At 37.0% G+C, this 26,070-nt stretch overlaps 1 protein-coding gene across 1 annotated transcript in view; it reads left to right on the forward strand.

The window, feature by feature from the left end:
• Positions 1 to 101: 101 nt before the first annotated feature.
• The window catches only part of RASA1 (RAS p21 protein activator (GTPase activating protein) 1), a gene marked incomplete at its 5' end in the record, with an annotated part of 58,022 nt that continues 32,053 nt past the window's right edge, over positions 102 to 26,070 (forward strand). The window contains 8 exons of the mRNA XM_009705530.1: positions 102 to 162; positions 10,122 to 10,271; positions 13,838 to 13,973; positions 14,854 to 14,924; positions 17,538 to 17,655; positions 18,694 to 18,725; positions 20,369 to 20,421; positions 21,134 to 21,284. Of these exons, the coding sequence (XP_009703832.1) occupies positions 102 to 162; positions 10,122 to 10,271; positions 13,838 to 13,973; positions 14,854 to 14,924; positions 17,538 to 17,655; positions 18,694 to 18,725; positions 20,369 to 20,421; positions 21,134 to 21,284 (772 nt within the window). The remainder of the gene's footprint in view (positions 163 to 10,121; positions 10,272 to 13,837; positions 13,974 to 14,853; positions 14,925 to 17,537; positions 17,656 to 18,693; positions 18,726 to 20,368; positions 20,422 to 21,133; positions 21,285 to 26,070) is intronic.

A 26,070-nucleotide genomic window follows, 5' to 3' on the forward strand; every position in this document is an offset into this window, starting at 1 on the left:
GGCCAGTTTCTAACCACTCTTCCACCAGCCTGCAACGCTGCATAGGATTTTTGTGGCCAAACTGTAGGACCTGGCACTTGTTCTTGTTCAATCTCATGCAGTTGGTCTCAGCCCCTTGATCCAGCCTGTCCAGATCCCTCTGCAGAGCCTTCCTACCCTCCAGCAGATTGACACTCCCACCCAACTTGGTGTCATCTGCAAATTTACTGAGGGTGCCCTCGGTCCCTGAGGGTGCCCTCGGTCCCCTTGGCCAGTTCATCTGTAAAGATGTTGAACAGCTCTGGCCCCAAATTGAACCCTGGGGAACATGGCTAGTGACCGACCGCCAACTGGATTTAGCTCCGTTGACCACAAGTCTCTGAGTCCACGTATCTAAGCCGTGAGCAGCCAATTTATTAAGGAGGATGCTGTGGGAGACGGTGTTGAAGGCCTTACTAAAGTCTAGGTAGACAACATCCACAGCCTTTCCCTCTACTAAGTGGGTCACTTTGTCATAGATGGAAACCAGATTGGTCGGGCATGATCTTCCTTTCATAAATCTATGTTGGCTGGCCCTGATCCCATGATTTTTCTGCATGTACTGTGCAATGGCACTCAAGATGATCTGTTCCATGACCTTCCCTGGAACTGAGATCAGGCTGACAGGTCTGTAGTTCCCCGGGTCGTCTTTCCGACCCTTCTTGTAGATGGGCATTACATTTGCTAATTTCCAGTCTGCTGGAACTTCTCTAGTTAACCAGGACTGCTAGTAGATGATTGAGAGAGGTTTGGAAAGTTCTTTTACCAGTTCTCTCATTACTCTGGGGTGAATCTCATCAAGGCCCATAGACTTATGAGACAAACCAATGTTGCTAAAGTAACTTGAAGTCTCCAGTCATATTTCAGCAGCAGACTATCGAGGCCTCCAGAACGTTCAGTGTACCCAGTAAGTGTTCTGGTAAGTTAGCAGTCTGATTTTCGTCATCATCAGGCCCTAAAAAAGTAATTTTCATCTTCAAATTTCAGTATTTTCAGCTGCTTCTCAGACCAACTTCATACCAAATCAATTATTTTTGTTAGTGTTTCCTTTTTTGTTAAACTGAAATAGTAATAGTTGTTCATCCTCAAGTGTTAATTGTTTTTTTGTAAGTATACGGTTTCATCAGAGTTGGAATATATAGTCTTAGAACCATAAAGTAGCCCAGGTTGGGAGGGACCTTGAAAGATCATCTGGCCCAACCTTTTGTGGGAAAGGGTTCATAGCTGAGATTATCTAGCACCCTGTCCAATTGCATCTTGATTGTCCTCCCTCCCTGCTGATATTGTTCCAGTGAATGATTGTCCTCACTGTAAAAAAATTTTAACTACTGGGATACTGTAATTAGGTCCCCCTTAGCCTTCTCTGCCTGGGAGAAGAGACCTAACTTCTCAGTCTTTCCACATAGGGCAGATTCTCCAGCCTTTTGATGATCTTATGGCCCTCCTTTGGATCTTCTCCAGTCTGTCGGCGTCTTTCTTGAGTTTTGGGGACCAGAACTGGACACAGTACTCCACATGCAGCCTGACAACTGGGTAGAACGGGATGATCGTGTCTCTATCTCTGCTAGCAATGCCCCTGTGGATGGCGGCCACGATCCGATCTGCCTGCCTTGCTGCAGCTGCTGCCTCACGTTCAGCTGGTTGCCCACCAGCCCCCCCAGGTCCCTCTCAGCAGGGCTGCTCCCCAGACACACAGATCCCAGCCTGGACAGGGCTCCTTGGTCATGTCATCCCAGGTGCAGGATCTTGCACTTGTCTTTGTTAAACTTCATACTGTTCTTGCTAGACCAGTCTTGCAGGCTGCCAGGTCTCTCTGTCAGGTGGCTCACCCTTCTAACATGTCCACCTCACCACCCAATTTGATATCATCAACAAACTTGGTGAGATTGCTTTCAATCCCATCATCCAGCTCAGTTACGAAGATGTTGAACAGCATGGGGCCCAGTATCAGTCCCTGGGGGACTCCACTTGTGACAGGCTGCCAGACAGAGTACAAACCGTTGTTCGCCACACTCTGAATGTGGCCCGTGTGCCCATTTCCTACCCATCTTGCAGACTACTCATCCAGTCTGTATCTTGCCAGTTTGTCCAGTTAATGTTAGTGTTGACATGTTAGCTGTATGTAATTATATTTGATGAAGTTAAGTATGTAACTACGTGGGACTATTTAAGACATTACAGTTTTCTGTTAAGGATTACTGTCATTGGCTCAGCAGGAGTGGGTGTATGTTTTTCTTATTAATAGCTACTTACAGATACTTGGACAAGGGATTCTTCTGTAAACTTCCCCTTGCAGAGTACACTGCTTTCTTTTCTGGAGTAGTTTCCAGAAACCATCTAGGTTTAGCCAACCTTTGATAATCTGCTCGGGAATCATGGTAATTCTGTGTAGATTTGTCTAAGAAGTTTTTCTGAAATTTTGATCTTTATTTATTGTTATTTATATGTCTGCCTCTGACTTTCCATAAAATTATGCGTGTGTATGTAAACATTCACCTGTACACAGGACACAGATAAAAGGCTGTTGGCTGTGGCTTACTCATGGTTATTTTACAGATAAATTGCATCATCTTTTTCTAGATAAAAAATTTAAGAGTAACTATAAATCAATCAATTCCTTTTTTATATTGCCATCTGTTAGTAGGGTAACACTGGAAATATTACAAGATTCAAGCTTGGATACTTGCTTAATCCAGAAGATTAAGGAATTGCTTGCATTATCTTGTTCAAACTGCACCTTTTCCCCAGATTTTTTCTTGCATAGATTTTTGTTTTCTAAGCATATGTGGAGATATTTTTTTTTGTTGTTCTTTCCACTCCTTGGCAATAAAAGGGTTGCTAGCGAAATGTCTTTATTCCTCCAAAAGCACAGTGTTTCCAAGCCTGTGTAGTAATCATCCTGTTCTATATTAAACTCTAGAAACAGTTTTGTTTTTTTTTCTTTTCTTAGTTGTATGCACTGTTCCTTGAGTCATGCTGTTGGACTTGTTGTGTATGGATTGTACTCTCCAGGTTATATTCCCCCACTGTTTTTCCTAGTGCATGTGGGAGCGATTGGACATCTTTTAATTCAGGCATTGTACCTATCTATGATTTCTAGCATGTAACTGTCAGGGTTTTCTTGTTACAGAAGCAGTTATCTAGCCACGGGCACAATGCACCTCTCTAGGGAGGCATTCCAGCTTGCAAGAGGAGGTGCGAGTGGAGCACAAACCAAAAACCTGTGCTTGGTTAGAGCGGGTGAGGTGCGAGAAGGAGGAAGGTGAAGGAACCTCCGGTACATTTAGTGAGGTTAGTGGCAGATAAGATGAACAACATCTTAGAAATTCCTTAATTATTGCCAAAGAGCATCTGGTGATTTGTGTAGCAGTATTAGCATTATTTCTGTAGTAGTTATTCTTAGTTCAAACAGAAAAAGGCATATTTTTGACCTGAGGGCACAAGTAGGAAGCATGTAAAAATAGGAAGTTTCTTGCTAAAAATTTTAATGAGTTCCAGAATTCACTTCCTAAGCTGGTCCTTCAGTAAGAAAATGCAGACTGTTTCAAGAGCCATTTTTCAGCCAGTTTACCTATATTTCACTGGCTTTTTAGTGGCCCTTGTGAAAATGAGATAGGTAATCAGTCATCTTTTCAGTAAATGTATATCAGGTAGGATTGGAAGAAATCTTTTGACTGTGTTGGATATTACACTGTTGTCACAACTCTGTCTCTTTTAAAGCTTATAGCATTGTTTGTTACAGCAATTGAAACTTTTAGAACTTTCCTTAGTGAAGTTAATTAAATGTATTCCTTTTTAACTATATGCTTATCTTGCTCTTTCATCTTTGCATAGTCCTTTTGCTAAGATGTGCTGAGGTTTTTGGTTGATCCGTTTTGTTCTAACCCAGAGTTGATGTAAACTCTGCTGAAAGTGTTTTTACAGCTTGTTTTGGAACTGTGTGTAAGTCCCACAGTTAATAGGTTGGCACAGCTGCGGTACTGAGGAATGCCAGTGGTAGTGACTTTTCATGTTAGTTGGCTGGTTCCTAGTCTTGAAGTGCAGCACGATTCAGTTTTCCATATGCTGTTTCTAAGGGGTTTTGGAACAGTCAAATGAGAAAAGCAGAATTAGTCTTCATTAGGCTTACATGGGTCTGCTTATGTGTATTGTACTGCCTCTTAGAAGAATGCATAGGATGCAGGAGTAAAAACTCCTCCCTCCCTTTCCTACAAGACACTCCTGTGTAACACTCAATTTCATGCATACTGGACAAGTAACACTTAGTTGGCTTCAAGTTACTTTCAGCTTTTGTTTGATTATCTCAAAGATGCATCCAGTGTAGTAGTTGGCACATGTTTGCAGAGCTTTTTCTGGCACCGAGTACTTTGTGATGTGGAGAACTGCAAAGGCTTGTTCAAAAATTGTTAAGTACTGAATAGTAACTAACAAGACAGAAGAAGGATGTGAATTTAGTGAAGTCTGAGTGAAATTTACCTTAATTTAATCTCTACGAATAATCATAGAATCATGGAATCATTCTGGTTGGAAGAGACCTCAAAGATCATCCAGTCCAACTGTATACCCAACACACCATGCCCACTAAACCCACTAAATCATGTGTCGAAGCACCACATCTAAATGTTTTTTTGAACACCTCCGGGGATGGTGACTCCACCACCTCCCTGGGGAGCCCGTTCCGATGCGTAAATGTGCATAAAGGAAGTAATGCAACCTTACAAATCTGACAGAGATGGGGGTTAAAGAATAGAAAGGCAGAGTCTAGATAAAAATGTTAAAACTAAGAAGTGAAACTTGAACAGTGAATATCAGCATCAAGTCTTTGGATGGAAGGCTTGATGTGGGGGGATGGTTGGTGTTAACAGGATAAGAAGAAACAAATAAAAATACAGGATATTTTGTTGTGTTGTGGGTTTTTTTCTGCTCTGTCTTCATGAAAGTGTATTTGAGATTTCTGTGTGGCATTTGAAATGGAGGATTTCCCCAGTTCAAGGTAGTCATCTTTGCTCTCTTTTGCTTCTAGTGGGAACAGAGCTCAGGTAGTCTCAGGAGGTGATAACAAGAATCTGTAATATGTAAAAGATACTAAGGCAGAGACTGAATTGATAGGAGAGGAGCTCTGACCATGACTCCTAGTTCTCCATTCTTCTTACGGGTTTTGCTGAAACAGCAAGGTATGGCTAAGAAGAGCTTTGAGTGAAGTGGATATGGCATTTGAAGACTGTTTTTTCCTGTGCATCATAACTTTTTCTAGACAGAAAAAGAGAGGTCTGCAGCTATTATCAAAATCTACATTTGTGCTAAGTTGCTGAAAAACACTTTTACTCCTCTTCAGCACTTTCTCCTGCGTTCCCCCTTCCCAAACCTACTGTATTCCTAAGTAAAAATTGAAGCACACTCTAACAGCAGAATCTTTTAGTGGAAGAACAAAGCTTTGTAATATTTGCTTTTCCCACATGTAAAAAGGAAATATGTAAATGAAAGGATTTGGTTGAACAATGTGACATACTTCCACACACAATAGCAAGTGCCTCCTTCTAGATGGTAAATTCACCATCTGCTACCCACTACCTACAGGCAACCTGTGCCTTGCGTCGACCTTGTGGTGTGTCCATGTTGAGGACCAGAAGTCTGGTTGATTTGTACTGTGAGCTTCCTAACGGGATGCTGTGTAAAAAGTAGAAAGTGCCTAACAAGGGTAGTGTATCTGGTTGTCTGGTACCCAGCATCTTCCATGAGCGGAGGAAAATTAAGAAGCTGTTGTTTGCGGCCCAGAAGTAACAGTGCTAACTGCAGTGCAACTCATTTAATTAGGTTCCTGACTTGGCCATGGCTGTAATGTAGGGACCATTCTCCTGCACAGCTGTGTGTTGCTTGTGTGGATATATAACCTGTTTGTAATGTTGTTGTCTGTGTTCTGTTTGCTGTAATTAAGATTGTGATACATAGGGTTGGAGTTTTGAACATGCTGCTTTTGATTTAAACTGGCAGATGGGAGCATTTTCTTGCACAGCTTCTGACTGGTTTGTGAAACATGGAAGCCTATTACTGGTATTTTCTTAGAAGCAAAATATAAAGGTCGCAATTTAGGTAACAATTTTACAAGTTTGTTACAGCAGTGAAATGGGTGGTCATGGAAACAACTACCTAAATTGCGATCTATATGATTTGGTAAGACATTTTATAGTTGGATCACTCCATAACATTCTGTTGCAAGGCTACTTGTGTTTTCTCTTCTTATGTGTGTCATAATAGCTATTGTATTGTCAGGGCGCTGGCTGCGATTCAGAATGTCATTTAATTATGTTTGCTGAAAACGCTGTGAAAATAGTGGATTGTCAGCATTTAAAAAATTGCAAAGTCAGTGTTAGAAATACAAAAGCATTGCTAGGTAGGACTAGGCTAGCAAACAGAGGTGACTGACTAGAAATGATAGAGATCTTGTCTTTGGCAATGACGGAGGATATACATCTAAGTGGCAGTGAGTTATGGTTTTGAGTGTGTGCATTTGATAAATCACAGCCACAGGGGCAACTTTATATTTACAAACAGCTAGGCAGCTTTTTTATTTGATATCTTCCCTTCCAAACCTTGATTCGTTTTGTGAGACTTCTAGTGCACTGTAGGTAGGACTCCCTTTTACCTCTGTTCGGAAGCTGTATTTAGTGTAAATCAAGAGATCTGGTTAAGCATTGCTTCTGACTGTGAGCACATTAAACTTGAAGCTACTACCGTTGCAAAATGCTGTTGTTGATCTTGGCCTGTAAAACTCAAAACAGTGCAGAGCTTCCAAAGAGGGAAAGGTAGTTTCTTGTCATGTATTTTTGCAGAAATGCTGAACTCAAGCTTAATTGAGATACCTGATTGAGGGTTAAAGCCAGAGGATATAGGATTTATTTTATTTCAGAATTTATGATAGCCTGGTCCTATCATTCAGAGTGTTCTGCACTCTTTGTTCTCTGATGAAATTACAACAAGTAGGGCAGGTTCTGTGGTTAGTCATTTCTGTTGTGCTTTCTTTGGGTAACACTGAGTATTGGATGGATCTTCCTTTATAATTGATAATACAGTGTAAGTGATCTTAACATTTTTCACTAGTTTGAATTTGTACTCAGTACATTAGCCAGTATTCACCGAAGAATTGATCTATGGATGTATTTCAAAGGAAAAAAATCCCACAACCTTTTAACTTCTAGAAGTGTTAAAAAAAGGATAATGCCACTCCTCTAGCTGAGCACTTGATATCCTTAAATCAGATTGAGTACTGCAATTTAGTAAAATAGTCTGTAGTATTTGTTATCAAACTACTTGAAGGTAATGATGCAAAGTTGCAGAGTGCATCTTCATATAAAAGTGAAAACAGGTGATAGCTGGATGAAATATAGGACGTGTACTTCTAAAAGTCAAGTCTTTCAACACTCTTATGCTATATATTGCTTGAATAAAGTGGTTCTGTCTAGTGATGAAACTGCACCCTGGAGAAATGCAGGTATTTCTTGACAAGCATTTCACATATTCTAATAGTATCTTAAAAGCTTTTACTTAATTGTGTATCCTGTTTTTTAAAGATGTGTGCTGTCTACAGAGGCTTCCTGGGGATATCACTTTAGCTGTTTTCTGCTATCAGTGCTCAATATTGACTGTTTTACTTCCATTTGTATTTTTGTATCAGTTGGTAGTTAAATTCAGTGTTAATACTTACTTCTCTAGCTAGTGGTAGAGAGTAATTTGTGCGTTACGCTAATGCATAGTGAGCTCTAAAATCCAGCATATTATCTGTCAGCTGTTAATATTTCAAATATGTGCTCAGTGACTCTGAATTTAATTGTACCCAGAAGTTAGCTAGGTATTTTTATTTCTGAAAACAAAGCAATGGGGGAGTAAATAATTTTTAACCCTGCTTGTACTTCACCATGTAATAAATGTCTTCTATTAGGCTTAATATAAAACTGTTGAACAGGAGGGAATATATATTCAACATTAGAGGAAGTGACCTCCAATATGTGGCATATACCAATAATACACGTTGATGTCACTGGCAAGGTGGGTGTCCTCTTTGTTCAAAGCTTCTGGTCTTAAAATAGGAGCACCCAAGTTTGTGCTATTACTGTAGGACATCCCGGTCTCTTACAGAAAAGTCAAACGTTTTGTTTGTGAGTAATCCTGCCTTTTTGTTTTCCTAGTATATTTTTTTTATCAGTAATTTGCATTCTCACTAGCACTCCCACCTTCCCCGTTTCAAAAGTGTGCCTTTAAGTTTGGCATTGTAACGCATTGTGTCTCTCAATAGAGTTAAGATTGTTTTTCTCAAGTGGGTGATAAATAGGAACAAATACAAGCTTAGTGAACCTATTGTTAGTTTAAAATAGGCTTCATGGAATGTTCGTTTGAAAGAATTTCTTGATCAGGAAAGTTTCTTGGGTCTCTAGGGGATTTGTTATTTTGTGAAAGTCGGACTATCCAGAAGAGCAAAGCCCAGTTGTTGTGACAAGTGCTGGGAGTGAACAAACTTGGTTTTCAGCCACGCTGTGCACACTGACAAGCAGAAGATTTCATCCTGCATACTTCGAAATAGAGAGTCTTGATTTGGTTTCATTTCCTAAAGGACCTTCCCGGTAGGAATGGTGTGATCCATTTTTTTTCAGACTGTCTTTAAGTGACAGGTTTCCATCCGCAAGGCTGCCTTGCTCTGGAATGGGATGAGTCGGGATCTCACTAACGTAATTTGGCATACAGCAACCTCAAGTGCTATATATTGTACAGACACAACAGCGCTTTTTCTGGTTTAACTTGTTTTGATCAGGATGAGGAAGAGAGTCAAAGGAGAGCTATACTAGCAAGTGCATGGCTTTGCCAGAGTAAACTATCTATGCTGGTGCTGCTTCTGCTCGTATACATGATGTTTATCGGTTTAGTCTATCTGATTTTCATTCTGACAAACCCTCTTGAAACTTTTGCTTCCATTTCTTAGAAAAAAAATGTTTCTGGTCAGATTTTATCAACAACCCAACTATTCACTTTTTTTGGAACTGTAATTTGTGCAATTTTTGGTATTCTTGCGTATATTATCTCAAAAGGTCATTTACATATCGCTTCCAAAATGCATTTTTGTGACACTTGCAAGACATATATGAACTGTTAGAACTAAAAGGCAAACGGTCTGAAGTGGTAAAGGATTTAAATTGTCTAAAACAATGGTTGTATGGAAGCTGATGTTTTCCTGAGTGTAGAAATTAAAGATTGAATTAGGCAGAGTTAGTTGGTGGATATAGAGCTAATAAATTATTACAGCATGTAGCTTCGGAACATGCTGTGGCTTCGTGGAGATGATGAGAACAATGCTTGGCTTTATATTTGAATGGTGCTGTCCATTGCTGCTTTTTTTTTTAAAAAAAAAAACCTAATACTTGATGATTTAGAGTAGAACAAGTCTTCTGACAAAAGCTGTGTAAATAAACTGAGGTAAGGCAAATGAATGCTTGAATGGTAACAGTCTAACCTTTAATTTAGACTGAAATGTTCCTTTGTCATATTTTGCAGTCTGATTTGCCGTGCATCTGCACTTGCCTTTAATTGATAGGGTACGCACCGTGATTAGGCAATACTATTTGGCATCTGGATGGTGACTGCTGTCATTCCGGTTCAGCGCAGGCTTTGCTACAGCAGTGTCTGTGTCAGCTGAGAAAGAGGTTGTTATAATTCACTTATCAATTTATGCTTTTGGAAAATCCAGCCTGAACTGAAGCCTGTGTAGGCTTAAAATATAATGGTCTTCCAAGTCAGATCTTACCTCTGTTTCTGTTTATTTAAAATAAACAAATTAGGAGGGGAGAGAAAAGCTGATGATATATATAGAGCCTCTGCCCCTTGGAAAGGTTCGTTGGGAGAAGCAGGATATCTGAAAAACTATGCTATCTTAAAAATATTGGGAATAAGTAAGCTGGGAGGTTGAACATGTAAAGATGTCATAACTTTGAAACCAAAAGGAGTCTGGAGTTACATCAGTTTTGACTGAAAGCTTTTCTTAGTTTCATAAATCTATTCTGTGAGAATAAACAAAAGCCTTAAGTTCTAAGGACACCCATTGATACTCTCTTTTTCAGGTGGTATCATGGAAAACTTGACAGAACAATTGCAGAAGAACGTCTTCGACAAGCGGGAAAACCTGGAAGTTACCTTATTCGAGAGAGTGATCGGAGACCAGGTTCATTTGTGCTTTCATTCCTTAGTAAAACAAATGTCAATCATTTTAGGTGAGAATTAAATGTTTTATTTTAACACACTGTAATCTGTTTTGGTTTTAGAACACAATAGAATACAAACAGAAAACAACTGCTGTATTATAATTGAATATTTTTGACTTTTTATTCTTGCATGATACAGCTTTTTACTTGTGTTTAATTGTTTTAAAATATGCTGCTTAAAAATTACTTTATAGGCTAAAGAACAGATATGTGAGGAAACCATCAACATCTGGATAGAGAAGCCTGTCTACAGCAGTTGCGAATAGATGTAAAACAACATGCAGGTTTCATTAGACAGTTAAGGAGACTGTTTTGAATCTCTTCTGTAGTAGCCGTTGTAGCTCACAGGACATACTTAAGGTCCTAGCACATCTGGTTGCTTCTGTACTTTTGAGGGAAAACCCCCCAAAAAAAACAAAACCCAAAAAACCCAAGAGGAAACAAAGTGATTATGTATTTAATAATCCAAAGGTTTGCTGGAAGCAGCTTCCAGTATGTGTTAGAATTAGTTGTTCTAAATACAAGTAGCTCTTTATCCAGAATTGTAACTAGGATTATTTTACCATTGCCAAACTGTGTGCATTAGTAAATTCGTTTATTCTTTAGTGTAAATGAGATGTATTCTGAGAAGAGCTTGCAGGTTGTTCAGCAAGTGGAGTGCTGCAGTGTTAATGATCTTGACAAAACAGGAAAGCAAATGTTTCTTCAGCAGTAAAAAGACATCTTTGTCAGTTGTCTTAATAGCAACAAAGAAGTTTAAAGCAAACTCTTCATCTTCTGAAAGTGGGAGTTATCCAGAATACCAACATATGAGCCACCATGTGCATGGTTTGCAAATGTAGGGAATTTTTGGTTTCATCTACTGTTTGATGAAGTGTGGTTCAGAGGTCCTGATCTACCATTGACAGGAAGGCATAATTGTCTTAAGTGCAGACAATATAGCACCCAAATAGTACCTTATGTTTGGATCTTGGCATCTGAGCTACCAGTTTCAGCTTCTCAGCTATGCTGATACTCGTTTGGGAACTGACTACTGTGTGGCAGTGGCAGAAAAGCAAATTGTGCTAATACTTGCTTTCTTCTGCTGTTTTAGAGTCCTGGGTTTTTTTTAATAATTTCTCCTTTTGAAATCGGTATTCAGCAATTGACTATTGGTTGATGCCCACCATAAAAGTGTTTCTGGCATCTCAGGTAGAAAATAGTCTAATAATTTGTGGTTCCTGAAGGAAAGGGTCCTTACAGTATTTTCAAACCTTAAAGAATCTTTCATTCAAAGATCTGTAAAACACACAGGGATAAATATCCAGAGGGAATTAGTTTGTTAGTTAATACCGTTCTTCAGAGATTGGACATGTGTTCAGTTTCATTCTTTGACTGTCAAGTGTATTTTTTTTTTTTTTTGGTTATTGGATAGGCAAGCGTTACATTCAAGAACATTGTCAACCTCAGGAATGTCAGTCTTAAAGTAATTTCAAGCAAATATAGGGATGAATCTCCTATGTCCCTCAGAGCAGAAGTGCTGTTTCCACCAAAACTTGATCTTTGCCAATTGCAGCCTACCAAAAACAGGCGAAACTTCCATTGCTAAAAATGTCTGTCATATTTTGTTTCCGAAAAGTGTTTTTTTTCACATTAAACTTTTCTTAGATTTCTATGCAACTGAAATCCCAACATTGGAGATAAAGTTCCTTAAACTCTTTTAATTCTTTTGCTGCTCCTTGAAAGTTGCATACAGGCATATATGATTGTGCAGGATGTGATTGATTTATAGCATATGAATCTGTCGAAACTAAATCTTTTTTTCACTGAAGTGTTACCATTTTTGGTGAGTCAGAGTTATACAAAATAGTTTGAAGAAAAATATTGATCTTTTAATCTTGTCCTTCAGAATTTTCTGTGATTGCAGGAGTCTTTCTGTATTTGCTAGCTCAATGTTCTGAAGAAAGGTTACATTTAAGCTTGATGAAGTAATAACCTGAAACACTAAATTTCATTTAGAACCTAATCTTTATTTAATAATTTACCAAGGAATCTTACAGAAAATATGCCAAAAAATCGGGCCTATGTCCTTAAAGTTATATTGTTTTCTGACTCCCCTTGCAGTGCTATATGCTTAAAAAACTTTAAAATTCATCTCTGAAGATTCATCTTTGTATACATGTTACATCCCTGTTTGGGAGAAATACTTTAGTTCCAAAGAAGTGCCTGAGAAGGACGGTTTTTGGGCAGGATCAGAATCATTAATTTTGTTTCAGAATACTGACCTGCTAAAGAAAAAGAATTAAAATGGGAGAAACTGATAAATAGTATATTCATTTGGGATGAACGATAAGTTTCTTGGCAATTGAGTGTTTGGGGTTCCTGCCTCCCCCTGCTTTTGTTTATGAGTTCTTCACAAGCTTTGTGAAGAGGTCAAACATGAAGTAGAACACTAAGAGGATTCAAATATGTTTATTCTTGGCACTTAATTTATTTTGAAATATCCTTAAGATGATTTGTCTCTCTTCTGGAAACTGGAGAGATAATTAACATGAGCTTTTAGATTTTTAATTTTTTTTAGCAACAGAATTTGCTTAGGTAACAATTAGTTTTTCAATTTCTTACATTTTTGTAAGAATGCAAGTGAGCTGCTGCTCAGGACTCCTGTCTGATCTCTGTGCTGCTGGAAAAATTCAGATCTTGATGCCATTGATCTACATAATGTGACGATTTGTTTGGATTGTCTGGTCAAAAAAATTAAAGTTGTTTCAGATTAAGTACTTCTTCACTTTTGCAGATGACTCTTGAGTGTAACAGGAATGTTTTAAATCCTATTAACTCTTTTACCTAAATAAATAATTTAACTGCTTTTAGAATTTGTATTGACTAGCAATATGAACAGACGTGATACTTCCAGTTTTTGATATGATAATACATTAACAAATCTCTGTACTTCCAGGAGAGCACAACCCTTAAAGAATAAAATTAACAGTTTTGTAAGAATTGTTTGTTGTGTTAAACAACTGAAATACTTTTGTAAGTTTTATTCCTATTAGTTAGCAAATTTTTAAATTGAGTATAAGGAGATAGTTTGATTATTCTAAAGTAATTTCTTAACTTTTAATATGGATGCTAAACGAACAGTAAGAAAGTGACTAATTTTTGAAGGTGTTTGTTTTCTCCATTGTATAATCAGTGCAGTTATTGTTAAAATATTTTAATACTTTGTTAAATTTCTATAAGCCTGTCATAAAAGGTATATTGTGTCTACCAGTGCTTTATCTCAGCTTTCCGGACACTCACAATTCTATTTTTCTGTTTAATTACATTTAGTTCCAGCAAATGTATTGGCTTTTTTTGTGAATCAGCACTTCCTTTAGAGTGTTAAATTACTGGTATATCATGTGATATATATGTACACAATTATTGATGAAATATTCATTAGCTAATATTTAGTTGCATGTTTGTAGAGAACTTGTAGTATTGCATTTTGCTGAATGTAGACACTGTTTTAAAAATTAAACATTATCCTGATTTTCTTAAAAAATGGTAGCAAAATTTTTCTTATGTCAAGATTCTTTTTATTTTATGAACAGGATTATTGCCATGTGTGGAGACTATTACATTGGTGGACGTCGTTTTGCTTCACTCTCGGACCTAATTGGTTATTACAGTCATGTGTCCTGTTTGCTGAAAGGGGAAAAGCTCTTATTTCCAGTAGCACCTCCAGAGGCAAGTAGTAAAATTTTTATAGTAAAATTTTTAAGTGTCATTTACTTAAATGTTGGTAACTTTAATCACCATTCATAGTTTTCTTTGGAAAAAACATTGTAGGAAATTTCCTCTAGTTCTACATAGACTCAGCATATGTTGAAGTCTAATATAAAAATGCATTCTTACTGATACAAGTTAGCATTTAAAAAAAATTGCTGTTTAAAGAAAATGTATAATGAGAAAGCTAGATGTCAGATGTTGCAGTTGTCTTCAAATGTAGTAGTAGCATTGTAAGTAGACATAGCTGAAGAGGAAAGTATGCAGTTCTTGGCTAGTAAAGAGCACCATTGTAATGTAACATTTGCTGTTTGGGATATTTTGTGTATCTAACAACAGTTTCAAAATACACATCCTGGAAATAACCAAGATTTCTGAAAATGGAGCTTCTTTCACATGCACATCCTTAAAACAATATAAGTAATTAAAATGAAACAAACCACTGCATAATGCCCCCTCCCCCCCGCCCCCCCCAACCCAAAACCTAAATAAAAATATTTCTGAATGTTAAACTTCTGGAAATTTCCACTCTAAGTGGAAGAAAGTTTAAAAGTATGCTTCTATGGGAATTACCTTACTGGTGATTTATTTTGAAGATGATAAACATACATTATCTGTCATGCTAGAAGACAAAACAAAATGAGAGCTCTTGTAGCTAACTGTATGAATTACGCTTTCCTAGCTCTCTGTGGTTTTGAGCTTTGAAAATTTAAAACTGGGAAGGGGGATATAAGTGATTGTTACCAGTCCTTTGCCTCAGAATAGCATAACACTGGGAAGAAGGATTCTACACTAGAAAGAGAAAAAGGTTCTATCTTTGCTCTCTTCTCTTAAATTGTAGCCTGTGGAGGACAGGAGGAGAGTTCGAGCAATTCTACCTTACACCAAAGTGCCAGAAACTGATGAAATAAGGTATGTTTTAGTAATAGTAGCAGTTGCTAAATTCTCAAGAGAATTTATAAATATTAATGATTTAAGTATGTGTTCATATGCAAATACTGTCCAGTTGCATCTTAACACAGTTAGGTTAAAGGATGATGCCTCTTTAGTTTTTTTTGTTGGAAATACCGCTAAGACTTTTTATTCTCGATATATTTGTTTGTATTAATTGTAAGGGAAGTTACATTAGGTTTATAGAAGCGAAATCAACAATGTTATAGTTTTGAAGGACATTTTATGAAACACTACGTTTTTCTCCAAGAGGGTAAACTGTGTGCAAAGGAATTCAGTGCAGAAATGTTTCACGTGAGTGTGTGAAATAACTGAGCTAGGCTTTTTTTCCTGAAGTATCACAGAATAACAGCAGATAAATAGTTCAAGCCAAACCAGTTCTGACTAATAGAAGGAGAATGTAAGCATTGACTACTCATAAATGGAACAACATAGTTTTAAATGCCTTCTTTGAAATAAGAAAAAAAGGGAGCAATGTTAGAAAAGCTTTGCCTTTAATGTTCTAGTATTCCTTTTCTTACCTGCACTTAGAAACTAGCTGACTATTTTTTCTAAGTTCTCTTTACTTCTCTATCTGTCAGATGGAGCGAGAATGATTCTCTCTTCCCTTGCCTTCTCATCTCTCCCTCCTTTTGGAAAGAGTCTGTGTCGGACAAATGATACTTTAAAATGTGTAATCTCCCATAGTTTTAAGATCTTAAAAAATTACTGAATTGCAGACTGTCATCATTTAAGGCTCTTTAAAAGAAAGGTCCAAACCAGGACACAGGCCTACCTCTCATTCTCATACTTCTCTGTTAACTGTTACCCCCTTTCTAACAATGGTACCTCAGTGATTTCTTAGGGATTGTCTGTACTCCCCACCTTTCTTGCATGCTATGTGGAAAGGAAACAAAACCAACAGTTCGATATCCAATAGAAAAGCATGTGGTCTTTCAGATGGAAAACTAGGAGGATTTGAAAGAGATTTGTAGTGATTGCTAATTTCTCTAATGAGACAGTCTTGAGTGTGATTTAACACACCAGTTGAATTGGGAGTTGGCTTGATTTGGGGACTATTAACCTAAGATACAGAGAAGGGTATACGATGGAAATTTATCCCAAGACTCACAGTCCAGTCCTATCTGACCTCTGTAAAGAATTCTGTGAGGATATTTGTCTTTGAGATTATGTGTTTCTAAGCAGATGAGAAGGTGGTAAGACAGGGAAGGGACTCTTAATAGCATATTACAACAAAGACCTCCTAGTATGTGTAAGAATAAAAAGATTGAGTCCATTAAGTGCCTTATTGCACCTACCAACTTAAGAGGAAAAAGCATTTTACTAGATTACTATCATAACAAAACTCTTAGAAAATTACACCTTTTCTCCCTTTTTTAGGATACAGGTAAAATGCAAAGTTCTGTGCTTGGGTTTTGAGATCCACATGGCTAAAATAGTTCTGTTCATGTCATAACTGGGACCAAAGTTTTCAGTTTGTTCTAGGTCAAATTGATATGCTCTTGAAGACTTTATGCCTTTCAGAGAATCTCGACTTGAAATTTTAGTATCATAGTTAATATTTAGAAAGTTTGAAGTATTACAGGGTTAATTTCAGCCTGTGTTCCATGCAGTAACTGACTGTATAGTTTTTTGTAATGGAGCTGAGGGAGGGTGCTGTTGCTGTCTGTCACCCGTTCTTAGGATTTAGGTTCATTAACGGCTGAATTTATTCTGTGTTTTCAATAGTGGTTTGTTGTTCTTTAATTCTTGCTGTTTGCTTTGTGCTCGAGTTAATGCCTTTTCTGTTAGCCTCCTTCAAATGAGAGAAATACCGTAGAAATTTGCTACGTAATTTTGGACTGAAATAGTAGTTAATGAGCTTCAGTACTTTATTGCTGTTCCCTGTAGCCGGATGTGTCATCAGCCTTGATTGAGAAGTCTTGCTGTGCTACAGTGAAAAATTTTCATGTGATCTGAGTTTGAGATAACACTGAAGGAGTAACTTACACTGACCTTCCAGAAATGAAACTCCTTAAGACATGTTAATGCTTCTTATTTGTGCTTTTCTTGTGGGTAATTGCATGACTTCTCTGGTAACTGTTCTGCACTCTCTTTGTAGCACTTGTCTTTGTATGTGAGAACATAAAAAAATAGATATTCCAAAGGCTTTTGTTATACAAGATTAGTTTTCAATGAAAGGAGTAGTATTTTCTTATAGGCTATTAAGAGTATCTCTAGTTATTGTACTTGTGTTTAGTATTTGACCCTCTTGACAAAAGAACAATATTACTATCTTTTAATATTGTTGTGGTGTTATGTTTTGTACGTCCTTAGCACACTTTATAAAGTTGACAGCACTGCAGTGTGTATTAGATACTAAACATAAATCAAAAGTATAAATACTTATATATAGTAGCCACTTAAACGTGAGGAAAAGTGCACATGGTGTGCTTGGGGTATCAATTAATATATTTTTCACAAACAGGTTTTCTCAAATATTTTGTGGAAATTATACTCAAGAATTCATTGTGTTCATTAAACTTTATATTATGATTGTATCTCTGATTTAAATCTTGCTGTAACCCTCTTCAGTTTCCTTAAAGGAGACATGTTTATTGTCCATAACGAATTGGAAGATGGCTGGATGTGGGTTACAAACCTACGGACAGATGAGCAAGGTCTTATTGTAGAAGACCTGGTAGAAGAAGTGGTAAGTAATTTTTATATTAAAATTTCTTAAATGAGTGAGATTTTTTGGTAAAATAATATTGAAATAAACCGAAACTAGTGACATTTAATTGCCTGTTTTCTAGTTAGGTACTTTTCTAAACCTACTAATTGGACGTACTTGTTTTAAAATAGAATAACAAACCTTTAAGCCTAATTCAGTATCAAAAAAGTGCTTATTCACATGTCCAAAGAGAAGCACAAATGAATGGTACTGTAAATTTACTAGTCAGTTTCCTAAACTTGACTGTCCTGGTGAAGAATCTGCTACTCATTTAGTTGCATTTCTTTTTTGTATTTGCCATGAAATGTACACAAACTGTACAGAATGTGATTTTGCATTGTGATCGGTCTTCCTCTTTTCTTAAGGATGAAGTGTGGGTTAAAAATGTGTTGATGAGTTAATTATACCTAGGAGGGCTTGTGTGAGCTCAGGAAGCTAACCAGGTGACCTGTAGATAATTCAGTTACTGTAGGGGAGCAGGTGGTTTAATATACTTCAGAAGGAAAAAAAAAAAGTTTTATTGTTTGTTTTTTTTTTTTAACAAGCTCAGCATTGCTTTAGAATCAAATATTATCAAATATTTTTGATAATATTTTCCTGCACAGTACATGTCTTTTGCTAATAGCAGTGTTACCTACAGATGCTTCTCCTAGATCTGTGTCAGGATATGAATGGCTAAATTGAAGTGGCAGTACTAGACTATTGAACTGTAGACTGATATATCAGTGGTCAAGTTAACCTTAGGAAAGCTGAAATTTTCAAAAGTTACCACCTCTAAAGAAGAACTTGAAACATGACAGAAGCAATCCTCTGAAATAACATATTTTGGCTGAATTTCCACTTAGTGAATGAAGAGGAAAACTTCTTTTCATAGAACTGCAATAAGCCCTTTAGTTCAAAATGTCTTGGACTTCTTAATGGTTTTTCTACAGAAGGTCTTAACCTATGAAGTTTTTTTTTTTTTTTAAACTGAGCTGTACTGTTGTCATGCACTTAATATGTTAATTTTCTCATTAGGGAAGAGAAGAAGATCCACATGAAGGCAAAATGTAAGGATTTTTGTTTTGTTATTAAAAGCAACCATAACTGTTTGTAAACTTCAGCTATGAGATTTCCCAACTTTTGGGAAGGTGAACCAGGGAGATTCATTTTTTCACCTCAAGGCTTTTTTTCTATACTAACTGCTGAAGATGCCTGGATAATTAACATGAAAGAGTCATGTAATAGGTATGCCTATTGCTAATGGGTTTTGCAGTGTTAAAATGTTAGATGAGTCTCAGTATGATCACTTTCAGCCAAAATATGCGCAATGGAATATTTCTTGAACATCGTATTTGCCTTAGAGGTAACCTTTTTTCCAATTTGCACAACTCTAAATGCTGGAGAGACAGCAAAGTACCCTTAGAAAAATGATAGTGTGATAGTTACAGTTTGTCTCTGTTAGCTTCATGTAATTACACTTAAGTGTTAAAGAGAAAGCCAAAGGAGTGTAAGATCTGTCCTCTTTGCTTAAATAGCTAAAATTCTTAAAATATTGAATACAATTTAGAACAAACAATGTATTGATATGTCAAGCTGTTGATAGAGTATTTTCAGTAGAGAAGATGAGTGGCAAAAGAAAGTTCAAAAAAATTTCTAGTGGCTTGATTATTTCATCTGTCCTCCATTTGCTTGCCATATTTGCACCTGCTGCTTTTTCTGTGTTGCCCAATTTGCGGTCTCCAAGAGGCTGATGGCATTTCTTGTTATATTAATAGGAGAAGAAAAATCACTGGTGTGTTTGTTGTTTGTTTACTGTTTGCTAATTTTCTGCTAGTCAATTTGACAGTAGGGATGCCTTCAAATGTAGGATTTTTAAAATATATTTATTTGTGAAGTAGTTTGTAGCAGATGCTTGGATGTTTGATGCTGTCTGGCCACAGTTGTTTGTGCCACTTGGAGGAATCCTGGGGAGACCAGTGATTCCTTTGAACATTCCAGTAGCCAGAAATTATCCTCTAAAGGTAGCATAGAAAGAAAGTTAGAACTGGAACTCTTTTCTGATACGTGAAAAGGCCATATTTTTAGCTTTCCTTTAAAGGACAGAATAAGCTATTAAGTTGTAGCATGTCAAGCTGTTATGTATAGTCATAAGTATCAGGCTGAGACTGGACAGAGGCTGGTGAACTTTTTTAGGACGTTACTCTGACACAGCACTCTGGGAAGGTACAAGGTATAAGATCAAAGCAGTTTGTATTCAATAGACTAACAAAGCTAAGTTTTATTTCCACAGCTTCTGGCAAAATTCAGTTTGTGTTTTTCTGTACAGTGTTTAACCTCCTTGTTTGAGCTTTGGATTTCATGTTTCAAGTAAATTACTGTATGAGAGTGACTTCAAATAGTACCTATCAAATTATCTACCATTTAGATAATTCGTTTTCATCTCCAAACACAGTTAGATTTGAACATGAACTCCAAGTGTTGGGCATTTTTATTGACATTAATTTATTTATATACCTGTTAATGTTAATTTTTTCATACTATTGGTAGAAGAGAATCATTAAGTAGCGTACTCATTGATTATCTCATCTATATGTATTAGGTCTTTTTAAATAAAGATCAATTCATAGGTGCCAGAGCCTTGGATGTCACCACAGCCAAAAAAGAGAGCTGATAGTCTTGCTTTCTAATTTTTCTCTTCATCTTTGTTAAGATGGTTCCATGGGAAGATCTCCAAACAAGAGGCTTACAATTTGCTGATGACAGGTACTTGTATTTCTGATTGAAATTCAGTGGTAGTGAAATGGCACAAAGTGATACTATTCGTATCAAACTGTGGCAAAACTTCCTTCTATGTGTGAACATATATGAGTGTTTTAGATTAAGCAGCCCTTTTGGTTGTTACCTTGGTAGAATATGACATTCAAAGAAAACTATTGTGACTGTGAGTATTGAGTATGTTCTCAAGTACAGTTAATTTAATATTTTTTGATTGAAATAAATTTTTAAATTAATGTAATTGTAATAAATTATTTCACTTATTGATGTCTTCATCAAAATGTTGTGGAGAATATGCCTTTAAAGGAAAATATAGTACAAACTTTTCTGGCCCTTTCATGGAGCAATTATTTCTTTAAATGGAAACATCACAATTTCTGACCTATATTGTTAAATAACATACTTGAAATATTAGAACAGAAGTTGTTAATTTTTGAAAACATGTTGTCAAACTTTTTTTTGTATGCGGTTGTAAAGAGGTGGCAAAGGTGTGGCTAGGTTGTCAACTACAGCTAAACCATTTTGCGTTAATTTTGGCGGTTTAGTGCTATTTTGTCTAGTTTGAGACCATGGTTGGAACTTACCTTACAGACTTTGTATTTCTTCAGAGTTCAATTCTTGCTAATTTATGTGGAAATAGATTTGATAAGGGCTCATATATAAGACTAAGAAAAGTAATGCTATTATCATATCTTTTCAGTTGGTCAGGTGTGCAGTTTTCTTGTGAGGCCTTCAGATAATACACCTGGTGATTATTCACTTTATTTTCGGACCAGTGAAAATATTCAGCGCTTTAAAATATGTCCAACATCAAATAATCAGTTTATGATGGGAGGCAGATACTATAATAGGTAAGTTTTAATGGTAAAAGGAATTGTGTGTATTTTATATTTGTGTAAAGATTTTTTATAAGTTGCTCCTGATAATTATTTACTGCTATGATTATAAAGCTCTAGTTTTCTTAATAGTATACTAACCATTTTACCTAACTTGCTTAGTACTTACTTGTAACTGAGCAAGTTCTTAAAGCTTGCAGAAGCCTAAGTGTAGCTTGTTTCTTTCAAAGTATTGTCCTTGTTCTGCAACCAGTTTCTTCACAGTGTAAATTGTGGACTGTATGGATCATATGTGGATCTGTAGTTAAGACAATGCTGTGTTGTCATGGAAGCTACTATTTGTATTCTTGTCTATTGAAAAGGGACAATGAAAATGTTGATTTTAATTCAATAGGGTTTGCAAATAATAGAAATGGGTATTTACAGAAACAGGGAAAAATACCTTCATTGTTGGAAAAGTCATTAAATTGCATTTTAATATGTGTGTGATACTTGGGTCAGAAGTACAGATCACTTCATTTAGAGTGAGCAAACTTGGGATGCATTTGTTTTGCGTCGTAATTTGTACAAAAAAAAAAATAAGTAACAAGAGATGTATTTCCCCTTTTGTGGGAGAAGCTATCAATACAGCTCCATCCTTGATAGTCTTGATTTTAGAGTTGTACATGCAAGACTTCTCAGTAGTGAGAACACGCCTCCTTCTTTTTAATGGAGACTGTTACCTGCCTCACAAAATCTGCATTTTTCCAGACTTGCTCACCTAGAACCAGGGCATTCTTCATCCCAATAGAGAATTTCTCTTTCTTCCACCTTGGCTTCTGAGTGGGTAGAGGCTAGGAGCCCTCACCCTCAGTGATTTCAAACTAATTAGGAGAACTCTTGTTAGTCTCAAATGGTTTTGCAGCATTAAATAGTATATCTTCAGGAAGTTACTACATTAGGTAAGTTATTACTTCAGATTACTTTAGAATACAGTGGTGTATTCACTTGAGGCATATATACAAATTAAATTTATCTGAAGACGACTCTTTCTATGTTTTGAATGGAAAACAAGATTGTAAAGTTAAGTAGCACTAAGTTATGACTAAATGCTTTTAGATTTTTTTTGTAATATTTCGGTACCTAATTTGCAGAGATCTTCCTCAGTGTCAAAGAAAATCCGCATAGCTTTAAAAGGCTTCATTTTTGTTGTGTGTTTTGGAGGATTACTACTATACTCCTAGGCTCACATTCAGCCCAACTCAGTATGTTCTGCACGTTGGTAAGCTTCCTGGAAGTTCAAACACGTAATGAAGTATGCAGTGTAAGATAATAAGGCCTCAAAATGCAGATGCTAACTGCCGATATTCTCTAATATAAGACCTACTGCAGAGAGCAATCAATAAGGAGCAGCAAAGAGGCAATAACTTTGTGGGCTTTATAATTCTTGTATTGGTTCATTTAATGGGAACACTGTAAGAAAGAAATCTTTAAATATGTGATGGCTAATGAGGTTTTGTTGTATGGAATAATTGGAAGTGGCTGAAAAACAGGACACTGAATCCAGAACAGAGATGTACGAAGCATGAATTTCTGCAAGATAGTGATGCTATTTATAAGCATTTCTTGGTGCAGAGTGTTCTGTCTTTGTGGCTTATTGAAAAATGTAGTGTTCGTCTTCAAGGTGAAAATTTCAGAGTTGAGAAGTGCTGTTTCTTGTTTAAATGCATCTGTTTGACAGTTGCCATTAACTGTAAGCTTTTTTTATATTAAACCGTTCCCATAAATGCTCTCAAGGTATCTCCTTTGAAATCTGATACTAGTATTAGACTAGATCTTTACAAACTTGTCCTTGATACTAGGGTGTTTTTAATATTCTCTTACAGTTTTTGTGATTGTAATTGAGGTAAAAGATAAAATGAAAGCAATCTGCTCTTTGTTTGCAGAATATTGATTACAGTTGTAGTCTCAATAAATTGTAGACCGAGAGTTTCCATACAAAAGTAAGAAGCTGAAGAATAGTAAGGAATCACAAAATGGAAGAAGTTTGTTTTATTTCTCGCATGTTTTGAATATCCAGACATGGGACTGGATTCACAATAACCTATATAAGCAACAGTATGTCTGCTTGTGTTCCAGAAGAAATTATTCTGGGTGATCATAGGTAAAGAGATCCTGGGTACATCTCAGAAATCTTCTATTCTGTGCTGTGTAGGAAGACTCATTTTTTCCACTAACCTATTCCTTTTGCATGTACTCCCACCACTCTGTATGTAAATTACTTAAAATTTCTGTTGATGAGTATGACCGACAGGCTGTGTTCACAGTCTGTCACCCAGACGTCTGCTTTCATTATTTTGTTCTCTTGTATCAGCTCTACAGAACAGCCTACCTGTAGTCTTTTAGCTGTGCACTTGAAGATCTGAATATATAGCGGCTAAGTTGCGTGTATATTGGGGGAATTATTTTGACTATGTAAAAGAGGAGTATTTTCCTATGGACTTTAGTAAATCATTTAACTTATATGATCTTTCTGTTTATTGCATGGATAACAAATTACTCCATTAATCATCTTTCTACATTTTCATGGAAAAATTGACAAAGCCATTTCTTGGTGGTTCTTGTCACCCTGCATCTGGTTGGAGTGGAGTTAATTTTCTTTACAGCAGCCAGTATGGTGCCATGATTCAGATTTGTGGCTAAAACAGTGTTGATAACACTCCAGTGTTTTGACTCTTGCTGAGCAGTGCTTGCAGAGTGTTGAGGCTTTCTCTGTTTTCCAGAGAACCAAATTGACGAAAGAGGTATACTCACCAATAAAAACCGGAGGGGATGTTTCGTCTTCCAAGGTGGGTGTTGCTCAGACTCTCTGGGCATCAGTCTGCTTGTAAGAGGTGGTGAGTGATTGCTTTTGCATCACAGGTGTCCTTACCCCTGCAGTGCTTCACTTCTTAAACTGTCTTTATCTTGACCCACAAGTTTTGTCACATTTGCTTTTCCTCTTTTCTCCCCTGTTCTGAGGCCTGGGAATAAGCAAGCACTGCAGGGTGTTTAGCTGCTGGCTGGGGTCACTCTTCCACAGGCCTTTTAACATCACACCTCTTCCTCCTCCTTTTCTCGAGCTTTTATTGCTGAGCGTGACATTATGTGTCAGGGAATATCCTTTTGTCTGGTTCAGGCCAGCTGTCCTTTGTCTGCTCCTGGCTCCTTGCCCACCTCTGTCCTACTTGCCGGGTGGGTGCAGGAGAGCAGAGTGGGAAGAAAGAAAGACTCAACACTATAGTATGGCTCAACAATAGTCAAAACACTGGTGTGCTATCCACAGCGTTTCAGTCACACATCTAAAATGCAGCAGTGCATGGGCTGCTATGAAGAAAATTAACTCCATCCCACGCAGACCTTGTACTGTCATGATTTTAGTAACCGTGTCTGGAGATCTCAGCCTGAAGATGTGCCATTCCTGGTGTATGGTTTTTATTGTGAGGGTGATCAAACACTGCAACAAATTACTCGGGAAGGTATGGAGTCTCCATCCTTGGAGATGCTCAGGATGTGACTGAAAACGGACCAGAGCAAGCTGCTGTCATTGTCCCTGCTTTGAGCTGAGGGCTTGGGCTAGGCGGTCCTCAGAAGTGCCTTCTGTGCTCAACTCTTCTGTGAATAACTTCAGTATGTGTTTCAAAGTGTTTTTATGTAAGATAGCATTTATTAATGTTTCGATTCTGATTTTAGAACATGTAGTAGGAAAAGCATACCAGGCAATTTCTCTGTCCTTTTCTTCTATTAGCCTTCTTTCCAAAATTCAACCTACGTAACAGATAGCATTCAAAAAAACCTGTAAAATTAAGGGTGCTTCCTTGTTTCTAATGATCCTATGTCAGAGGAGGAGATGAGAAACATTGGCACAATAGTTTATAGAGTGAACAAGCTTTCACGTTATCTTGAATTTGAGAGATGGTACAATTTGAAAATTTAGTAGACGATTGGAAGATATCTAGTTTCAACTGGTGGATTAATCCGTATTGTGATGAGCTGAACAGTATGGGTTTAACGTTAATTCTTTGTCTTGGTAATTTAACAATGTATAGAATGGCATTGCTTAGTTCTACTGTCTGGATACTTTGTTATTTGAAATGTCAACTGTTGGAATAACTCTCAGTTCACTCCTTAAGTGTTAAAAAAATGATACTGCTCATGATGATGAGATACTTTTAAAATCATCTAACTAGCTGAGACATGAGGAACCTAGCAAGCCCTGTGCTGGGTATTTTAAAACTACTAAAGTAACTGTAATGTAGTATTGAGATCTGTCTTTATTTCTGTATATGAAATGAAATTTATTTTTTTTTTTTAAATCAATGATTACGTTTGTTGATGCATTTTGTGTAAGTATGATATTTGTTGCTGTCAGACATTGAAGAAGGCTGTGATTCATTCTCCTGACCCTTAGATAAGTTTTGTGGTCAGTCTGATTTTATGCTTGACGTTTTACATGTTAGATAACTCTGATCACTTGCAGATTAACATTCTGTAGTGTACTTGTCTGGAGATACCTGGTATCTTTGTGTTTGCAGTGTTCGGTTTGTTTAGGTATTTAAGCTGTCATAAATATACGAGTGACCATCTGAATTGAGTTCACTTGCGGGAGGAGAGGGCTGCAGAGCCAAGCCCTTAGTCGCTCTACCAGGGCATAGAGTTCTAGTCTATATGGTACGCTAACTCCTTTTGGAGTTTTCAAATACAATTGAGTTTATTCTTCAGCACATTTTACAAAATTGGAAGAAATGAGGCACCTGCTCCTTATACTGAAGGAATTCCTGCT

Source organism: Cariama cristata, unplaced genomic scaffold (genome assembly GCF_000690535.1).
Source record: "Cariama cristata isolate BGI_N322 unplaced genomic scaffold, ASM69053v1 scaffold3318, whole genome shotgun sequence".
Lineage (NCBI taxonomy): Eukaryota > Metazoa > Chordata > Aves > Cariamiformes > Cariamidae > Cariama > Cariama cristata.